The sequence below is a fragment of the Narcine bancroftii genome, chromosome 8, assembly GCF_036971445.1.
Source record: "Narcine bancroftii isolate sNarBan1 chromosome 8, sNarBan1.hap1, whole genome shotgun sequence".
Taxonomy (NCBI): Eukaryota; Metazoa; Chordata; class Chondrichthyes; order Torpediniformes; family Narcinidae; genus Narcine; species Narcine bancroftii.
Window position 1 is genome coordinate 4,124,473 of NC_091476.1, and position 19,667 is coordinate 4,144,139.

The following is a 19,667-nucleotide window of genomic DNA, read 5'->3' on the forward strand; positions in this document are numbered from 1 at the left end:
CCCGCCCTCCCCGACTGACCTCCCGCCCTCCCCGACGGAGGCCCCGCCCTCTCCGACGGAGGCCCCGCCCTCTCCGACGGAGGCCCCGCCCTCTCCGACGGAGGCCCCGCCCTCTCGCTGTGACGGTGCCCCCAGGATTGGAGCAGGGAATCTTGGAGGGCGGATGTCATGTCCACGGACATCGCCCCGGCGTTTGAGATCCTGCGGAGAAGGAACATTTGTTGGCCACGACCCCATTGTTGCCTTGATGGACGCAGCTGATTCCCGGGTTCCCCAGTGAGCGAGTTGGAATTGCACGGGCGGGTCGCGGCGTCAGAGCTGGGGGCTGGAGCACAGACGTCAAGGGCCGGCCGGAGACGTGGGCAGGAGCAGCGAGCATGGGGCACCCGCCGCTGGAATTCAGCGATTGCTCTCTGGATAGTCCGGATTTCAGGGAGCGCCTGAAATCTTATGAGCAGGAGCTGGAGAGGACGAATAAATTCATCAAGGAAGTGATCAAGGACGGGAACTCGCTGATCAACGCCATCAGGAGTGAGTCCAGGGCGCCGGGGGTGGGGGTTGGGGGGGGTGGGGGTTGGGGGGGGTGGGGGTTGGGGGGGGTGGGGGTTGGGGGGGGTGGGGGTTGGGGGGGGTGGGGGTTGGGGGGGGTGGGGGTTGGGGGGGGTGGGGGTTGGGGGGGGTGGGGGTTGGGGGGGTGGGGGTTGGGGGGGGGGACGACGCGCTGCCTTGCGAATCGTTTCATTTGTCAGTCCATGCGGGAGGAGACGAGCCGTTCGGGGTGACGCAGAATCCGAGGTTCTTTCCTCTGGGCTGAAGTGTGCCAGTCTCTCGCCTCCTCCACAGTCCTCCCGCCCTCCGGTCGGAGGGGCTTCTCCTTTGACGGGGTCCCACCTCGGTCTGTCACCAGTGATGAGTGGAGGGCGCGGAGCGGGAGCCGGAGCATCGCCCCAGGTGGGTGGCAAGTGACGTGTTGGCTGCCGCCCCAGGTGGTCGCTTCCCTCGCGACGGTCTGTCATCTTTCACCTCTGGCTGCTGCCGCAGTGAGAGGGAGCGCGGATGGGCGATGCGAGAGGGAGCGCGGATGGGCGATGCGAGAGGGAGCGCGGATGGGCGATGCGAGAGGGAGCGCGGATGGGCGATGCGAGAGGGAGCGCGGATGGGCGATGCGAGAGGGAGCGCGGATGGGCGATGCGAGAGGGAGCGCGGATGGGCGATGCGAGAGGGAGCGCGGATGGGCGATGCGAGAGGGAGCGCGGATGGGCGATGCGAGAGGGAGCGCGGATGGGCGATGCGAGAGGGAGCGCGGATGGGCGATGCGAGAGGGAGCGCGGATGGGCGATGCGAGAGGGAGCGCGGATGGGCGATGCGAGAGGGAGCGCGGATGGGCGATGCGAGAGGGAGCGCGGATGGGCGATGCGAGAGGGAGCGCGGATGGGCGATGCGAGAGGGAGCGCGGATGGGCGATGCGAGAGGGAGCGGGGCACCCCGGCGAGATGCTTGCAGAGGCTGGGCAAGGACTTCAACACTCGGCACATGGTAACCTTTCAAATCCCTTCCCGCTTCGCCAGATATTTTCCACACTGTGAAACCAAAATATACCCCGAGGTTTCTCATTACATTTACTCAGTGGCATTTCTCCCCCCTCCTTTCCCACCCCCTCTAACCAATAAAACCAGAAAACAATAAAAAATAAACAAGAACAATGTCTCATCTACTTCTACACACTGGATCAAGTCCTTTTATCTTATCATTTTAGGGGGTGGAGGTCCTCAGTAGGCCCTCTCTGTTGTGTTCCATGTACGGTTCCCAAATTTGTTCGAATACTGTGACTTTATTTTTTAAATTATATGTTATTTTTTTCCAATGGAATACATTTATTCATTTCCATGCACCATTGCTGTACTCTCAGGCTCTCTTCTGATTTCCAAGTTGACATTATATATATTTTTTTGCTATCGTTAAGGCTATCATAATAAATCTTTGTTGTTCTTCATCCAATTTGAGGCCTAGTTCTTCACTTCTTATCTTACTTAGAAGAAAGATCTCTGGATATTTTGGTATGATATTTTTTGTGATTTTATTTAATATCTGATTTAGATCTTCCCAAAACATTTTCACTTACATGCCCAAATTGCATGCTCCCATTACCTTCTTACAGCGAAAACATCTATCTGATAATGTTGGATCCCATTCTTTTAACTTTTGAGGCATGATGTAACCAATGATACTGTATCATGCATAACCTTGTGTTTATTATATTCTTCATAGTTCCAGAACATAACTTTTCCCATGTTTCATTTTTTATCTTTATGTTTAAATCCTTTTCCCACTTTTGTTTGGGTTTTTAGCTTATTTCATCATTTTCCTTCTCTTGCAGCTTAATGTACATGTTCGTTATAAATCTTTTAATTATCATTGTGTCTGTAATCACATATTCAAAGCTGCTTTGTTCAGGTAATCTCAGTCTGTTTCCCAATTTATCCTTTAAATAAGCTTTCAGTTGATGATATGCAAACATTGTACCATGAGTTATTCCATATTTGTACTTCAACTGTTCAAATGTTAATAAATGATTTCCCAAAATAGAATTTTCTATTCTTTTGATTCCTTTTCTCTCTCATTCTCTAAAGGAAAGGTTATCTATTGTAAAAGGGATTAGTGGGTTTTGTGTCAATAACAATTTTGGCATTTGGTAATTCATTTTTTTCCCTTTCTAAGTGGATCTTCTTCCATATATTAAGTAAATGATGCAATACTGGTGAGCTTTTATATTGCACCAGCTTTTCATCCCACTTATAAAGTATATGTTCCGGTACCTACTCCCTTATTTTATCTAGTTCTATCTTAGTCCAGTCTGGGTTCTCCCTTTTCTGGTAAAAATCTGATAAATAAATCAATAATAATTTTTAAAGTTTGGTAACTGCAAACCACCTTAGGTTTACCTCTCTGTTAATTTATCTAACGCTACCCTCAGTTTTCCCCCTTTCCACAAGAATTCCCTTATTATTCTCTTTAGTTGATTAAAGAATTTCTCTGTTAACAATTGAAATAAGTATTGTATTCTTGGGAAAACATTCATTTTAATGCAATTTACCCTCCTTATCAACGTTAGCTGTAATTTTTTTCCAATGTTCTAAGTCTTCCTGCAATTTCTTTATTAGTGGCTGATAACAAACCACTTGTACAAACTAAATTATTATCTAACCTGATCCCTAGGTATCAGATTGCTTGTGCTTGCCATTTAAATGGTGATTCTTTTTTAAATTCTGTATGATCCGCGTTACTCATTTGAATCACCACTTTTATTTGCATTGATCTTGTACCCCGATATTTCTCCATACTCCTTCAATTTCTTATGTAATTCTTTTATTGATATTTCTGGTTCTGTTAGGTATACTACGATGTCATCTGCAAATCAGCTGATTTTATACTCCTTCTCCTTTATTTTTATCCCTTTTATTTTATTTTCTGTTCTTATCAGTTCTGCCAATGGTTCTATTGCTAAGGAGAACAATGAGGGGGATAATAGACAATTTAATTTAAATTGGCTCGATACACGTCCATTTACTGTTACCTTTGCCAATGGTACATTATACAATGCTTTAATCCAATTAATATATTTTTCTGGTAGATTGAACCTCTGAAATATTTTAAATAAATAGTTCCACTCTACTCTGTCAAAGGCTTTTTCTGCATCTAAAGCAACAGCCACTGTTGGCTTCTTATTTCCTTGAACTGCATGAATTAGATTAATAAGTTTACAGACATTATCCACTGTTCTTAATAAATCCAGTTTGATCTTGTTTTACTATTTTTGGTACACAATCGGCCAATCTGTTTGCTAATAATTTCGCTATTTTATAATCTGAGTTAATTAGAGATATTGGTCTATATGATGCTGGTGTTCATGGATCCTTCCCCGTTTTTGGTATTACTGTAATCATTGCTGTCTTACATGAATCTGGCAAGTTTTGTGTTTCTTCTACCTGGTTCATTACTTCCAGGAGAGGAGGAAACGGTACTTGTTAGATTTTAAATTAGTTAGGGAAATTAGATCTTCAGTTCAATTACAAATCTGGAAGGGTGAATTAGTCTGAGTGATGTGTTCGTGGAATATTTCATATGGCCAGTATTAATCAAGCCACAAACAACCCACAAAGCTTCACTATAAATATTGTCACTTGCTTTTGCACAAAGCAATCCTTGTCAGAGAGACATTTTAAACTGCTCTGATGAAGTATTCCCCCCCCACCCCGACTGCAGTTCACTAAACAGTGCTTGAAATGGAAGTAATAACTATACAGGCCTTTGAGCTTCTTCTGCCTTGAAATAAACTCATAGCTGATCCTTTACCTTCATCTGAGAAATCCCCCCAATTGCTGGAAATGTTCATATGCTGGCTGTCTTGCTGGGTATTTCCACCATTTTTTGCTTTCTACATTTCCAGTATATCTTTTGGATTTTCTATTTTCCTGCCTAATATATACATCACTTTGGTCTTCAATATTATTAATTTCAGAACATCCACAGTTCTCTGGGAGATATGTACTCTTTTCAGGCAGAAACAGGTAATAGTTGTCAGAGATACAAGTTTCAATAGGACTTGGTGAAATGCTGCTCTTGGTGCTGAATTCCTGCTTGAATATATGCCCCTGGCATCTTTTGTCTACAGCTCTTGTATCTGCATCAGTGGCTTGGATTTACTGTGGGTTACATAAGTTGCTCGTCATCCTGCGGTTGGCAGGATATGGGGACATTGCACTTTTTGTTTAGTTACATTGTGGTTCCTACTGTTCTGACGAGAAGGAGTTTGTGTGGCTGTTGCTACAGATATGGAAGATGGAGGTTTCTAATATCCTGTTCTTTATATTGCTGGTTCTTGGATCAAGTAAAATAGCAAATATTTGAAATGCACAATCAGGCAGCATCTGTGAAGAGAGAAATAGTTGACTTTTCTTGTGCCCTTATCATTGCACGTGGGAAAATGAAACAAGAAACAAAAATGAGCTCATGATTTAGTCTGCTCTACAATGAAGAAACCAAACATTTGGCAGCCTGAGCAAAGTATTCTACAAAGGTGGCCCTGCACTTCAGTGGCTTGTCTCTTTCATTCCAAACTGCTCTTGTTCACCTTCCTACAAAACCAATGGTAAAGTCAATGAACAGCATCTCATCTTTTTGCAACACATTACAACCTTCATGATTTTATGTTGATTCACAGTCTAAGATGACACAAGTTTCTTTTTAAAAGTCAATGACCTATGTCATTAACTGTGTCACTTTCTGCAAATACTGTTTAATTTGCTCAATGCCTCCTTTTTTTTTCTCTATCAGTTCTGGTTTCCAGGGAGTAGAGAGAAAGCAGAATTGCTCAGCGGACCAGACAGCATCCATGGAGACACATAGTTGGTCAATGTTTTGGGGTGGGACCCTTTTACTGAAACTTGATAAAGGGTCCTGACCTGAAATGTTGACCATTTCTACCAGTGGATGCTTCCTAACTCATTGAGTACCTCCAACACTGCACTTCCCGTGGTTTCCATCTAATTTCCAGCATTATTTATACTTGCACTCTCCGTTTTTATTCATCTTCTTTTTGCATCTCTTTGAGACAGATCATCTGTTATGAGCAGGCCTCCTTCCCCATCCCAAGAGAATATCCCAAGCTATTTGATAGATCTTCATTATGTGACCTGTTCAAATTTGTGATTCTGAACATCTGCATGTATGACAATTTTTAAACATGTTCCCTCTTTCCTTTCTATTCAACAATTCCATTGACCTTTTGGCTCTGCTTTGGCTCGTTGATCTCCACTGATAATCTCTGGAGTTTAAGTAGTAATGGGTTTATATTGCTGAAAATATTGAAGATTTCCATTTTGGATCCATGTCGGTTGTGATTCATGCAAATACTTCAAGTCATTGAAATGGTCCAACACTCTCATGGGAATCTTGTAAGATTATTCTAATCTCCAGACTAACAGAACTTCTTGGCTCCAGTCCTCACTGTAGTCTTGGAATTAATGATGAATATGTTTGACATTAGGACAATATTTGACTGTGTGGGGCATCAAGGAGCCTTGGTGAAAATGGTGCCAACAGATATAAAGGGGAAAACTCTCCACTGGCTGAAATTATTTCTTGTGGAAATAAAGATGTTTGTAGTTGTTGGAAGTAAATTGTCTCAAGTTCTAGGACGTTCCTTCAGGAGTTCCTAGGGCCTTGAGGCCCAATCATCTACCTCTGCTTTGTCTGGCAATCATCCTTCTGTCTAAGGTCAGAAATGGAGGTGTTTGTTGTTTATTTAAATAATGTTTCATGTTGATTACAATTTGTTAGAAAATGAAGTGATCCAAGCCAACATGTAGGAAGGAACAAATGTTATTTGACACCTAAGGATCGGAATGACACCTCTATCATGAGAAGGTTGAGAACATGTATTTTCAATGCTATTAACATCATCCACCAGATCCATCCTACCTCTTCTGTTAATACCCTCAGATATTCCTTGACTGATAATGGAAAAGAACCTGCTGCATAATTACAATTGGTACAAGAGGCTGGCTATTCGATCATGTAGCATCTTCCCTTGCTTATATTTTATGGGCACATGGTGTGTGCACTCTACAACATTCACTGAAGTTGTTCACCAAAGCTTCTTTGGCAGAACTTCCGAAATAAATCTCAACTTACTTGAAAAGTGAAGTGTATGAGAATGCCATAGAGAACAACAAAGAAACAGGCCCTTTGGTGCTTCTAGTTTGTGTCAAAATATTGTTCTGCCTAATCCCACTGACCTGCACCTGGACCATTTTCCTCCAAACCCCTCCCATCCATGTACCTGTCCAAAGTTTTTTTTAAATGTCAAAATTGAGCCTGGATTTTCATATTCCTTTGGCAGTTTGTTCCACGCTCCCACCACTTTCTGCATGAAGAATACCATCTCCTACAAGGTCTCTCAAGTCGTGTGCTATCCAGATGAAAATAAATCATGTGGCTTTTGTTTTCTCTGAGTTTCAAAAGTCTCACCTATTGGCCATTGGAGATGTTTTGCTGTGACTATGACTTCAAGCCCAAAAAATTAGTTTAGAGAAAAACCTTCAATTTTTGATGTTCTGTTGTGGTGCATCCCTGTTAAATAATGGGTTCACTGAGGGGTAAATACAGAAACTATCATTATCCATGCTTTTGTATCATGCTCTTGAATTTACTTGCAGTATCTGGAAAAAGATCAGGAAGAAGGCGTGGAATGCAGCTTGTGCAGCAAGAGAAACTTTAACATTAAAGACCTTTCTAACTTTGAGTAGCATGTTTGGAGAGAACAAAGGAAATGTATGCAATGGCTGGACAAGACGGGTAGACACATGGTGTTTGAAAGAGGCGGAAGGTCTGTTGGTGAGAAGAAACTGGTAAAGACTCCATTATTGTCACTTAGTACTACATTTAGAATGTAACATACACAAAATTCTTTAACTTCATCTATTGTAAGGAAGACAGAGAGTCACCACTTTGTCAAGCGTCCCTCACAGAAATGAGGCCCCAGTGCTCTAATCACTGAGCTATCAGGGTTGTTCAAGATGATGGTAAAGTGGAAGATGCAAGGGAGGGAGACTTGTTGGGTTCTCTCATTATTAAAGGTAGGTCTTTCAGATCGTCCTGGTGTGAAATGGTGGAGTGCTGAGATTGGATGACTGATGAGAAAATGAACCAGTTGTGATGAGGAAACCAAATGACGGGTGTTGGAGGTGTCATGGATCTTGGATGTAACTGGGAAGAGACAGCCAGAGGAGAGAGAGAGAAAAAATAGAACTTTGATAGGAAGAACCTTCGCTCGGATAAGAAATGTGTGAACTGCTTGGTGTTCCGGTGCAATACCACATCTTTTCAAAATCTGTGTGTTGGTCCATTGGCTGTTGCCTAGGGGGAAAGATCCCTTAGATCTGTCATTGTTGCTGTTGACACTAAACATATCTAGAGTTGGTGAGGGAAGTGTAGATGTTGCAGTACCTGCTCACGGCTCTAATCCAGAGTAACTTCATGAAAGTGGGCTTGGAAAAAACCCCATAACGGAACAATGTGGTTGGTGCGAGTCTCTGGACGCATATCACAAAAACTGAATGCCATCTAACCCTCGGCCCTACTTTTTATGGAATGAAAGGATTTTTGCCAAATAGTTTTCCACAAAGAATGCTCCTTTAATAGAAGTTGACAAGTTGGTGACCTGTAACTATGCTTGAATCCTCCCACAGACGCTCTCTACAAAGATGTTCTGTCCCACTGATTAGAGGCACAATGACCCTAGAGGAGATGGAAGTGGGCTGAGATAAAGGCAGACAGACTTCCACATTCTTAGCACTTGTTTCTGAAGCCTATGGCAACCACAATATCAGACAGACCATTATATCAGTGGTCATGTGAACTGAAGCAGAACTGATCAGTGTGGAGGGAAATGTTCTTCTCAACAAAACATTGAGTTCTCTCGGGGTTGTATTGAGGAACTATCAGAGGCTGTGACTCATCCAGTGAATCCAACCTCTCACTCAGACATGTTTGCTTACATTACTTCATTAGTACTTTTGATAAAAGTTGCCAGGCCACAAGGGTGGTTAGGGTCACCATTCTAATGATGGATGTGGAAGAGGCAACACAGTAGCAGGCTATTTGGTCCAATCAGACCCTTCATGTGAGCAAATAATCCTGAAACAACATGCAATAGGCACTGCAGCCCAACTTGTCCACTCTGAACAAATCAGCCTTCCTTCTAATCCCCTATCCATATATCTGTTGGCATGTTGTAATTATACCTTTCTCATTGGCTTCCGTTGGCAGCTTGTTCTGGTTATGGACTACCCCCTGTGTTTTCCTTTAACACCCCCTCATAGCTGTCTCATTGTGAATGCTGATTTCTTTCTGCCTCGCTGCCCTTGTTTCTGTCGATCACTAATGCTTATGTTCATTTCCTGGGCCCAACACCTTGATCCCAACCAGTCCTCAATTTGTTGCCATATGTTCTTGGTTTGTGTTTTATAAAAATTTTTTTCCCCTCCATTGTTTCTGCAGTCTCCTTCAATCTTTATTCTCCTGATGAGATTTGTGGCTCATCTCATGATGCATCTATTCAATCATTGATAACCCAAAGACTTGGATTTGTCAACTTCTTTCATTCTTCTTGTTAGGTTGCCAGGGTTACCTCACTGGCAATTTTATTCGGCCTCTAATTAAATCAGTTTATTGGCTTTGCCATAGACAAAATGTTGTCAGTCCTCTCCACATAGTCCTGATGCATGGTTTCGACCAGCAATGTTGACAGTTCCATTCCCCTCCTAGATGCTGCCTGACCCACTTGAGTTCCTCCAGCAGTTAGTTTTTTGCTCCAGATTCCAGCATCTGTAAACATTAACATCTCCTCCTCTCAGTACTGATTGTTTTATGGATTGAATTGCAACTGCTTTAATTTATTTTATAAGAGAGCATTTACCCAAAATGACCTGAAAGTAGGGTAAACAAACAAAGGTGCCAATTTCAGAGGTTACAGTAATTGTCTGGAAACTTAAGCAGGTAAAGAGTAGTTTTCTGGATATATATGACACTTTCTCATGCACTGGAATGAAAGTACCGATAAACCATTTGTTGTGGGACTGGAATTACAAGGGGAATAGAGAAGTATGTAATTTGTTTCCCTCCAAAGCACATTCAAGCAGCTGCACAATTGTTGGACTTGTTTGTGATATCAACAAGCTATCAGGCTTATTGAATTCTGGTGTATTTTTCAGAGAGATTTGAACCAGTAGGAACAAACACCTAGATTTGTAACTATCACAGCAATGAGAATCCAGTGAAGCATTTGTATGCTTTTACTGATTGTGGCCTAAATGTTAGTAATGGACTTGACACCATCCAGATTAAAGTCCCATTAAGAGAAACTGCTGGTTGAAAAATAAAAGTGTTTCCGGTTTTGCCAGAACTAAATTGTGTGATATCTGATGGTGAAACCACAACACTACTCATCCACGAGAACTGGGGAAGTTTTCAAATGTACTGGGAGATTGATTTACAAAACTGCTGTGAGCGAGCTTCATTTTCAACTGTGACGAAGACCTTTGACAGGGCAAGCCTTGGCATCCTGGCTTCAGTGCAGTGAAGTCGAGCATGGAAAGATGTTACTCTTGCTAAGGCGAGAGAAACTCTGTCAGGTTGGATGGGTGCTTCATGCCAAAGATAAAATGCAAGAGCCCTGCATAAAGCACTTCTATTTGCAAGAGGAAACAACATGCAGCGCTGCTAAAGTTGACAAAACAGAACCTTTTTCTTGTGAACTAGAAATGGTGTGGGAGTTGTTCAGCTCTTTGTATTCTCTGACTGTTTGTGTGGGAGTTTGTGGAATTAAAAAACCCAAGATTCATTGTACTTGTAGGAAAATATCGGGTACTTTGTTAAATCAGACATTCTTTTTTGTTGAGATTGTGTCTGCCTGTCCCGCATCGGACTTGTCAGCCACAAACGAGCCTGCAGCTGACGTGGACATTGCCCCTCCATAAATCTTCATCTGCAAAGCCAAGCCAAAGAAGAAGAAGAAGAAGAAGACTGAAATGGAGGACCATCGCCTTCCCGTGTTCTATGGCGAGCTCTCCACTGACCATCGAGACAGAGGTGCATCAAAGAAGAGGTACAAGGACTGCTTAAAGAAATCTCTTTGTGCCTGCCACATTGACCACCGCCAGTGGGCTGATATCGCCTCCAACCGTGCATCTTGGCGCCTTACAGTTCGGCAGGCAGCAATCTCCTTTGAAGAAGACCGCAGAACCCACCTCACTGACAAAGGAGGAAAAACCCAACATCCAACCCCAACCCACCAATTTTCCCTTGCAACCGCTGCAACCGTGCCTGCCTGTCCCGCATCGGACTTGTCAGTCACCAACGAGCCTGCAGCAAACGTGGACATACCCCTCCATAAATCTTCTTCTGCGAAGCCAAGCCAAAGAAAAGAAAGAAGACTATCTCCAGACAATGTTTAAAATAATAAAAATGCCACTTTCGATGTTTTTATTAGTGCAACAGTTGGATAAGACTAGATTTCAATTGTTAAGTCCATTATTTACAACTCCACATTTACAATCTGAAACTTTATTTAATTCTGCATAGTTAACAACTGCAGTATTTGGTTTTGCCTCAGATTTTGAGCATCTAACTGTATTTTGCTTTAATATACATTTTATTGAGGGCTTGTCGATTTGCAGGACCTTGCTCAGACAAGTGAGAAGATCCTAGTTGAACAAATAAGCTGACTGATTAGTTCAATCAGCGCATCGCGTTCTGGTATGGGGACACCAGAGTATAAAGCCCTGCAAAATGTCATGGACACAGCCAAGGACATCACAGGCAAACCCTCCCCACCATTGAGGACGTCCACAGGGCAGCAGCGATCTTCAAAGATCCACACCACCCAGCATTCTGCTACCATCAGGAGAGAGGTATAGATGCCACAAGACTTGCACCTGCAGGTTTAGGGACAGCTGCTCCCCCTCCACCATCAGACTCGTCCACAACAAACTCAGTCAGGGACTCGTTTAAGGACTCGAACTTTTGTAATTTATTGTTTGTGTTTTGTCCTCTTTTCTGTATTTGCTCATTCACTTGTTTACATTTGTTTATTTGTTCACGTGTACATTGTGTACAGATTTTTTCCACTACCAATAGATGGTGATTCTGCCTGGCCGGCAGGTAAAAGAATCTCAGGGTTGTATGTGATGTGATGTCTATACTCTGACAACAAATCTGAAAACCCCACATTTCTCTTGGAGATTTTTGCCTTGAATGATTCCCTTTATTTAAATCAAATATCTCATCAGTAATAACTCCTTGATTGTGATCCACTGTTTTCTTTTTTAGCCGATGGCTTCCTTTGTGACCATAGGTTTGTGAATAATTAACAAACACTTGTAGAGGTACAGAGTAGCTTATTACAGTTGGCATAGCAGTTAGTACGACACTTTTACAGAGCTCCGACCCGGCTTTGAAACTGCCGCCGTCCGTCAGGAGTTTGTACGTCTGTGTGGGTTTTCTCTAAGTGCTCCAGTTGACTCCCACCCTCCAAAACATACAGGATTGTAGGTGTAATTGGGTGGGATGGGTTTAAATGGCTCCAAGAGCTTCTGTTATAACTAAAAATACAATTATAAAAAATAATAAATATCACAAGCCTTGATCCCATGCCAGTTCTGGCCAAAATGATATTATGGTTTGAAGCCATCTCCTGATGTAACGTTGCAAGAATTAAAATGTGAAGCATGGCTGTGCATTGAAATAATTGAAAGAAGCAAATTAAATTACACACCCTAACAGAACTGCAAATGGGACCTTCTATGGTAAAAAGATGCTTGAACGTGAGTCTCAATGTGAATAAGACAAAGGAGATGACTGTGGATTTCAAGAGGTGAAGGTCGGTCACTTTTCACAATACATGAAAGGGTCTGGCGTGGAGAGAGTTGAGAACGCAGTTCCTTGTGACGACTTATCCAGGACCCACAACACCACCCCATTAGTTTGGAAAGCAGAGCAGGCCTGCACATCCGAAGGAGGATGAGGAGGGCAAAGCTACTGGCCCCATCTTGACAACATTTTACAGGAGTACAATTGAGAGTAGCCTTCTGGCTGTGTCATTTTGTGATATGGTTACCTATAAAGCATCGGACCATCAGTCATTAAAATGGCCGTGAAGATCACTGGAGTCTCCCTTTCCTTATTGAAGACATTCACTGGGTTCCGTGCTTAAGAAGGGCTTGAAGTATCCCTTTCCATCCAGCACGCGGTATCTTTGACCCACTAGCATCAAGAAGGAGGTACAAGTGCATCAAAATTGGGTCTGCCAGGATGGGAAAGAGCTCTTTCCCGCAGGCTGTGGGATTGAATAGCAGTAAAATATGTATATATTTATTTAAAATTATATCTTTGTGATGTTCACTGACTATATATATATATATATATATATATATACGTCCTGGTCCTGTATGATTGCATATGTACAGTCAGATGACGATGATGAACTTTGAGATTAAACTGCACCAGTTTTTCGAATTCCTCCAGTCTGTTTTGTTTTGCTGTTGTCTCTAAAAGGATTGTGAACATAGATACTGTTCTCCTGATGCTAACCAATCTTGTCATTTGACATTGTGCAATCTGTTGGAGAAACATGTGAAGGAGATGACAACAGCAAGGGCTTCGACAGCTCCTTTAAGCATATTAAATCAAACTGTGCTCAGTGACCACAAAATTCAATAGCAAGCAAGGCAAAGGTTGCTCCTTGTAGTCACAGACTGATTGCTAAACTGAGGTGTTGGCTGTATTGTGATCATTTGTTGTAGATCATAGTGAGATGAGAGGGTGGTTGTTCGTTACTGTGGAGTTGGAAAGAAAACAATGTAAATATTAGTGGGGTGGGGTGGTGTGGGGAAGAGCGATTTGGGGCATAGGCTCCATTCTTGGGAAAACAGGTATGTGATTAACCTTTAGAAATAAATTCCATGCATTTAAATGTTGATGAGCTGAGGTAGTTGGGAAGAGGGGATAATGCACTGTTCTATAGAGGTTACATTGCAAGCCCAGGGCCCAAGATCATTACTCCCAAGTTTCCCCGTGGTAATTCCAATTTTAAATTGAAGTACTATAATTCAATCTGAAATTTAAAGCAAAACCCAGCCTCATAGAGTAAGTTCTGGAACATCATCAAAACAAGCTTCAATAATGTCCTTGAGGTAAGTAAATTCAGCCAGGAGTGGAGGTGTTTGACCTGCATGTGACAATCAACGTGGCAAAGTCTCCTGCTGCTTCCTCATTTCAGGGGTTTTTGGGTGAGGCAGATAAAATCAACATAGCTTGAGACATTTAAATTCCAGGTATTAATGGATTTAATGTAAATGCTAATCCTCTTCTCCTCATTTTCCTGTTCGACTAGTTTACACGGTTGGTGCTGTGATGCATTCTTGAGGTGTGGTGCCAGGTTTCTGTGAGGTACAAGTACATTAATTACCACACCACCACTTGAGAGTGACTGTTGATAAATCCAGGAAGATGCTGAAAATTATGAATTCCTGACAGATTGGGTCATGTCGTTTAAAAATTAGGGAGATAAATTAAGGGGAAATGAATTTTAAGATCCAAAGTTTCCTAACAGGATTCATTCAATTAAAAAAAATATTAGTACTCTTGTTAATACTTGTTATACTACATTTTCTTTGGCTTGGCTTCGCGGACGAAGATTTATGGAGGGGGTAAAAAGTCCACGTCAGCTGCAGGCTCGTTTGTGGCTGACAAGTCCGATGCGGGACAGGCAGACACGATTGCAGCGGTTGCAGGGGAAAATTGGTTGGTTGGGGTTGGGTGTTGGGTTTTTCCTCCTTTGCCTTTTGTCAGTGAGGTGGGCTCTGCGGTCTTCTTCAAAGGAGGTTGCTGCCCGCCAAACTGTGAGGCGCCAAGATGCACGGTTTGACATGGTCTTCAGCAAACTATCTATTTTAGTTGAACTTTCAAGTGGCTGTGCCCTGTTATAATTTTTACAGGTAATTAAAAAAAACGCGTAGATGTGCATCACGGTAACAGACCGAGACTGTGTCATCCAATTACTTTTGAACGGTAGGAGGAAACTGGAGCCTCCCCCCCCCCTCCCTGGAAAACACACACAGACATGGGGAGAACATATAAATTCCTTATAGACCCTGGTCCTGATCTCTGGCACTGAAAAGACGACCATGTCAACCATGACACCCAAGATAATCTCACAAACTGTAATATTGTCTTCCTCCAGTTTTTCAGAGCTCTTTGCCTTGCCTGTTCTTTCCAAAGTTCACTGACTAAGGCTCCAATTAAGTCTCAATGGGCTGGTGTCTAATAACAGTGGGTCTTCTCAGTTAGCATAATGAGTAGAGTGTATAGATAAAATACACCATTCTCTGCTAGTTTTAAAACCATGTATTAAATCTTCAACCTCTGCATCTAACACCTATTTAAGTGTCACTCTGATGAAGTACTTCCTGTCCTGACCTTTCTTTGCAGTTCAAGTTTCCTTCTGGTCCCTCTTGTGCCTGACAATTTATCCTGTGTCTTTTTTTAAAAAGCTTCCTCTTATTATTAATCATGTTTTTTATGATTGCAATTTTTGATTGCAATTTTTATGACTTTGTTAATTCGAATTGCTTCTTTGAATGATTGAGATCCCAAATCCTTTGTTCCTTTTCCCATTTTATTTTCCTGTTTCTGGGGAGTGACTGGCCTCCTTTAACATGTGGAGAAGATCCAGTTTAAGATTTTGAGCTACTAACAAAATGCAGAAATTAATCCTTAAATGAAAGTCGGTGGCATGAGTACCAACAATAAACGCACCTGTCAATCTAATAACTTTTGAGACACAAAAATGGACCAAATGTTAACAATTCTTTTCCTCCTGTTGATGCTGTTTGACTCACTGAGTTCGTCCAGCAGATTGTGTTTTGTTTTGAACCTTTTAAACTTGAGCTGAGAACTGTCTCTGACTTGAATCAATTTCTCTTCTTGACGATGCAGAGGTTGGAGATGATGAGGACTGTGCCAAATTAGTGCAGCATTATCTGCTTTAGCCCTGCCTTTAGAGTCTAGACCAGGGGTGTCAAACTCAAATTCACGGAGGGCCAAAATTAAAAACTTGGACTAAGTCGAGGGCCGAACTAAATATTTATTGAAAATTTTCAACAACATCTGCATGTTTTCTCTTCTTTCAACATATGTAATGTTAAACTTTTTCTTATTAAAATAAATGTTTAATAATAGTTTTGGATAAACTCTTTCCAGAAGCATTAACAAATGAGAAATAAAATATTCAATAAATAATATTTCTCTATAGAGGATTTGTCAAATGTTGCTAGTGTGCTGTCGAATAGTAAAATCTGAGGGCTATTGAGAATGTGGGAGAATAACATGATTCCTGAAACAATCCAATGGGTGACTGATTGTGGGCATGAACTCCAGCCGGGTTATTTGCCATGCCTTTTTTCCATTGGTACAGATATCCTTTGATTTACACACTTTTCAAGTTTTTTGCCTAATGAGCTTGTATCCAGGTGCAGGACCATGTGGGAGAATAACATGATTCCTGAAACAATCCAGTGGGTGACTGATTGTGGGCATGAACTCTAGCAGGGTTATTTGCCATGCCCTTTTTCCATTGGTACAGATTTACACACTTTTCAAGTTTTATGCCTAATGAGCTTGTATCCAGGTGCAGGACCATTTTTAACCAGGAATATATTTATCACTGTGACATGAAACTATTGGAAGATCGTTTTATCCTGAGATTAAAGTTCATAATCCTTACTCAGGCCTGTGTGCGGGAGGGCGGGGTTTGCGGGCGATCGGGTTGGACAACGACAGTGCGGGGGCATAGGCTCTCGCTGCAGGGCGGCATCTCGGCGAATCAGCGGCCACGTCACCGTGAGTTGCGGGTCGGCCTGCGGCAGGGAGGGGGAGTGGGCAACGGTCCTGGCGAGGTCAGGCCCGAGGCCTCCGGTTCTGGGCGCTGGGAAGCAGCCTTGGCTTCCCCTGACACCGGCCAGGCCCCAAAACCAGAGTCCACGGTGAGACCCTGCAACGTAAACAGAGGAGGTGGGGGCGATTAGCAGACTGACGCCAATGCATTCTGGGATTTATAGTAATAGCTGTGCATGCGCTATACTGGCGCGGCGGCCAGCGGGCCACCTCTAATACATTTTTGAAATTATCTTGCGGGCCAAATTTGGCCCGCGGGCCAGAGTTTGACATGTGTGGTCTAGACCACTGGAGTGTCTTCCTGAATACATTGTTTCAACAAATGCCCTGACAGCAGGTGAGACCATCTGCAAATTGGAGGAACAACAAATATCTCATATTTTGTCTGGACACCCTCAACGCATTAACAGAGACCTCCAGTTTCTGTTAGCATCCCCCCATCTCACTTTTTCCCTATCCCTATAGGCTTATTCAGGTGCATTCTCCGCCAAGAATGCGCCTGCAGAAGCGGATTCAGACATGTGGAATGGTCGTTCAGGTGGCAGCGCTGAAAGCGCAGTGCTGGCCATCTGAAAGGGACAGCTTCACGAGAGGCACCTCAGAGCGCACTCCAACTCCTGTCCCTTTGGGCTGTCGGGGTTTGGCCACCCCACAGTGTAGGGACTGATACAGGGCTGCGGGGAGAGCACGGGACAGTGGGATCAGTGTGGGGATATCCCGCGCCAACTGCCCCAGCCCTGACAGCCGCACCGGCCGCCCCACAATGTGGGGACTAACACAGGGCTGTGGGGAGAGCAAAGGGCAGTGGGATCAGTGTGGGGATTGATATGGGGCAGTGGGATTGGGATCAGTATTGGGACGGCCTGCACCGGCTTCCCCTGCCCTGATGTCCCGCGCCGGGGGGCAGGGGAGCAGGGAGGGGGGCTGTCAGGCGCTCGCCAGCTGATTGTCAGTCCCTTATCAGCCACTTTCAGGCAGCTGCATTCAGGTTCTGAGGGGGACCTCAGTGTTCTGGCGATTATCTCTCCTGGAGGAGGGTTACAAAGTTTGCCTCGCATGTGCCTCCTGTGCTTTCAGGTGGCCTCCCAACAACTGCATATGGGCATAATATATGGCTTTACATTGGGGGGATTTTGGCCACCTGAAAGTGCCTTGTGTCTCATTTCCTCCAGCTCTGTCACCCTCTTTCCTTTTCCCTCTGTCTTTTCCCCAGCCTTGCATTCACAAAGCCACCTCCTGTGTTATATACTGAGAAAACCTGGGACTATTTTATACTAGAGCATGAACACTAACACTGTAAGAATCACATCACACTTGAGAGTGGTACATGTGCAGTGAGACACAATGTTTCCATACGCAACCCAGTAGTTGAATGTCAGGAAAGAAATGTGCTGTTAAACTTATAAACCTTTCTAATGTTTATTAAGACCTCTGATGGTACAACCTGGACACAACACTCTGCCCTGAACAATTCTCACCTTTCCTCTCCAGTCCTCCTGTCCATGTCCAATCATGGCCTTTTGCCAGATGGCCTGTGCTCCTGCCCTCCCTGTCTTCCCTTCTCCCACAGCCATTATTCGAGTGCCTGCCTATCTTGATGAAGGGCTCAGGTCCGAAACTGGTTAACTTTACCTCCTATGATTGCTGCGAGACCGCCTGAGGTCCTCCAGCTCTTCCTCAAGGAAGCAGTTGCACTGGGGGAGTGGTGACTATAGATTAGCTGCAGCTTCACCTGAGACCAGCTGGTGTTCAAGGGGTGCGACTGCATAATGGAGCAAAAAATCCAAGGCAGATGAAGCGGGGTTGTTTCCAGATCTGAGCAGAAATTGAATGTGCATCCTCCTGTGCCACCTCTTTGTACTCATTTGGATTTGTTTGCATCCTGAGACAGACTCTTCATTTCCTGCTGTCTGTGGGTAAATTTTAGGCTTGTAACCTCTATGATTTGGGAGGGAGGGAGTGGGAGACAACTTTCACTGATTGGAATTGTGTGGAATGTGTGACAAATGTATGTAAAAGCACAATGCTGGTCAAACAGCATTCTTTTTTTTTAAAATTTTTTATTTTTCACACCATAAATCACAATAGCCATGATATACACTTTTTCTTTTTCACACATTTACAGTGACTTTTTCTCCCCCCCCCCTCCCTCCTCCCAAGCCACCCCCCCACCCCCCCCTCTCATCCATTTTAGGTATACAATCTAGGTTGCATTAATTCAGTCAGACAATGTTGTCATTCAACAAAAATACACCAGAAATTCTACTGAGTCCATTCTTTTCTTTTCTTCTCCTTCCATCAACTTAGGTAATGTTTGTTCCCGGTAGGTTTTCGCTATTGTATTTAATGTAAGGCTCCCATATTTGTTCGAATATTTCAATATTATTTCTTAAACTATATGTTATTTTTTCTAATGGAATACATTTATTCATTTCTATATACCATTGTTGTATTTTCAAATTATCTTCCAATTTCCAGGTTGACATAATACATTTTTTTGCTACGGCTAGGGCTATCTTGACAAATCTTTTTTGTGCATCTTCCAAGTCAATTCCAAATTCTTTATTTTTTATGTTACTTAGGAGAAAGATCTCTGGATTCTTTGGTATATTGTTTTCTGTTATTTTATTTAATATCTGATTGAGATCATCCCAAAATTTTTCTACTCTCTCACATGTCCAGATTGCATGAATTGTTGTTCCCCTTTCTTTTTTACATCGAAAACATCTATCAGATACTGTTGGGTCCCATTTATTTAACTTTTGCGGTGTAATGTATAGTCTGTGTAACCAATTATATTGTATCATACGCAGTCTCGTATTTATTGTATTTCTCATCGTTCCAGAACATAATTTCTCCCATGTTTCCTTTTTTATCTTTATATTTAAATCTTGTTCCCATTTTTGTTTAGTTTTACCATTTGTTTCCTCATTCTCCTTTTCTTGCAGTTTAATATACATATTTGTTATAAATCTTTTGATTAACATTGTATCTGTAATCACATATTCAAGGTTACTTCCCTCTGGTAAACTCAAATTGCTTCCTAATTTATCTTTCAAGTAGGATCTCAGTTGGTAATATGCCAGCGCTGTATCTCCAGTTATATTGTACTTATCTCTCATTTGTTCAAAGGATAAGAATCTACTTCCTGAAAA

General features: G+C 42.8%; 1 protein-coding gene across 14 annotated transcripts in view; it reads left to right on the forward strand.

Annotated features, from left to right (window-relative positions):
* The first annotated feature begins 104 nt into the window (after positions 1 to 104).
* Positions 105 to 19,667, forward strand: part of ophn1 (oligophrenin 1) — a 190,567-nt gene continuing 171,004 nt past the window's right edge. For all 14 annotated transcript variants that reach the window (XR_011342792.1, XR_011342790.1, XR_011342791.1 and 11 more), the window contains exon 1: positions 105 to 531. Coding sequence is in view for 9 of the 14 variants with exons in the window: in XM_069892713.1 (XP_069748814.1) it covers positions 378 to 531 (154 nt within the window). In the remaining 5 variants the exon portion in view is untranslated. The remainder of the gene's footprint in view (positions 532 to 19,667) is intronic.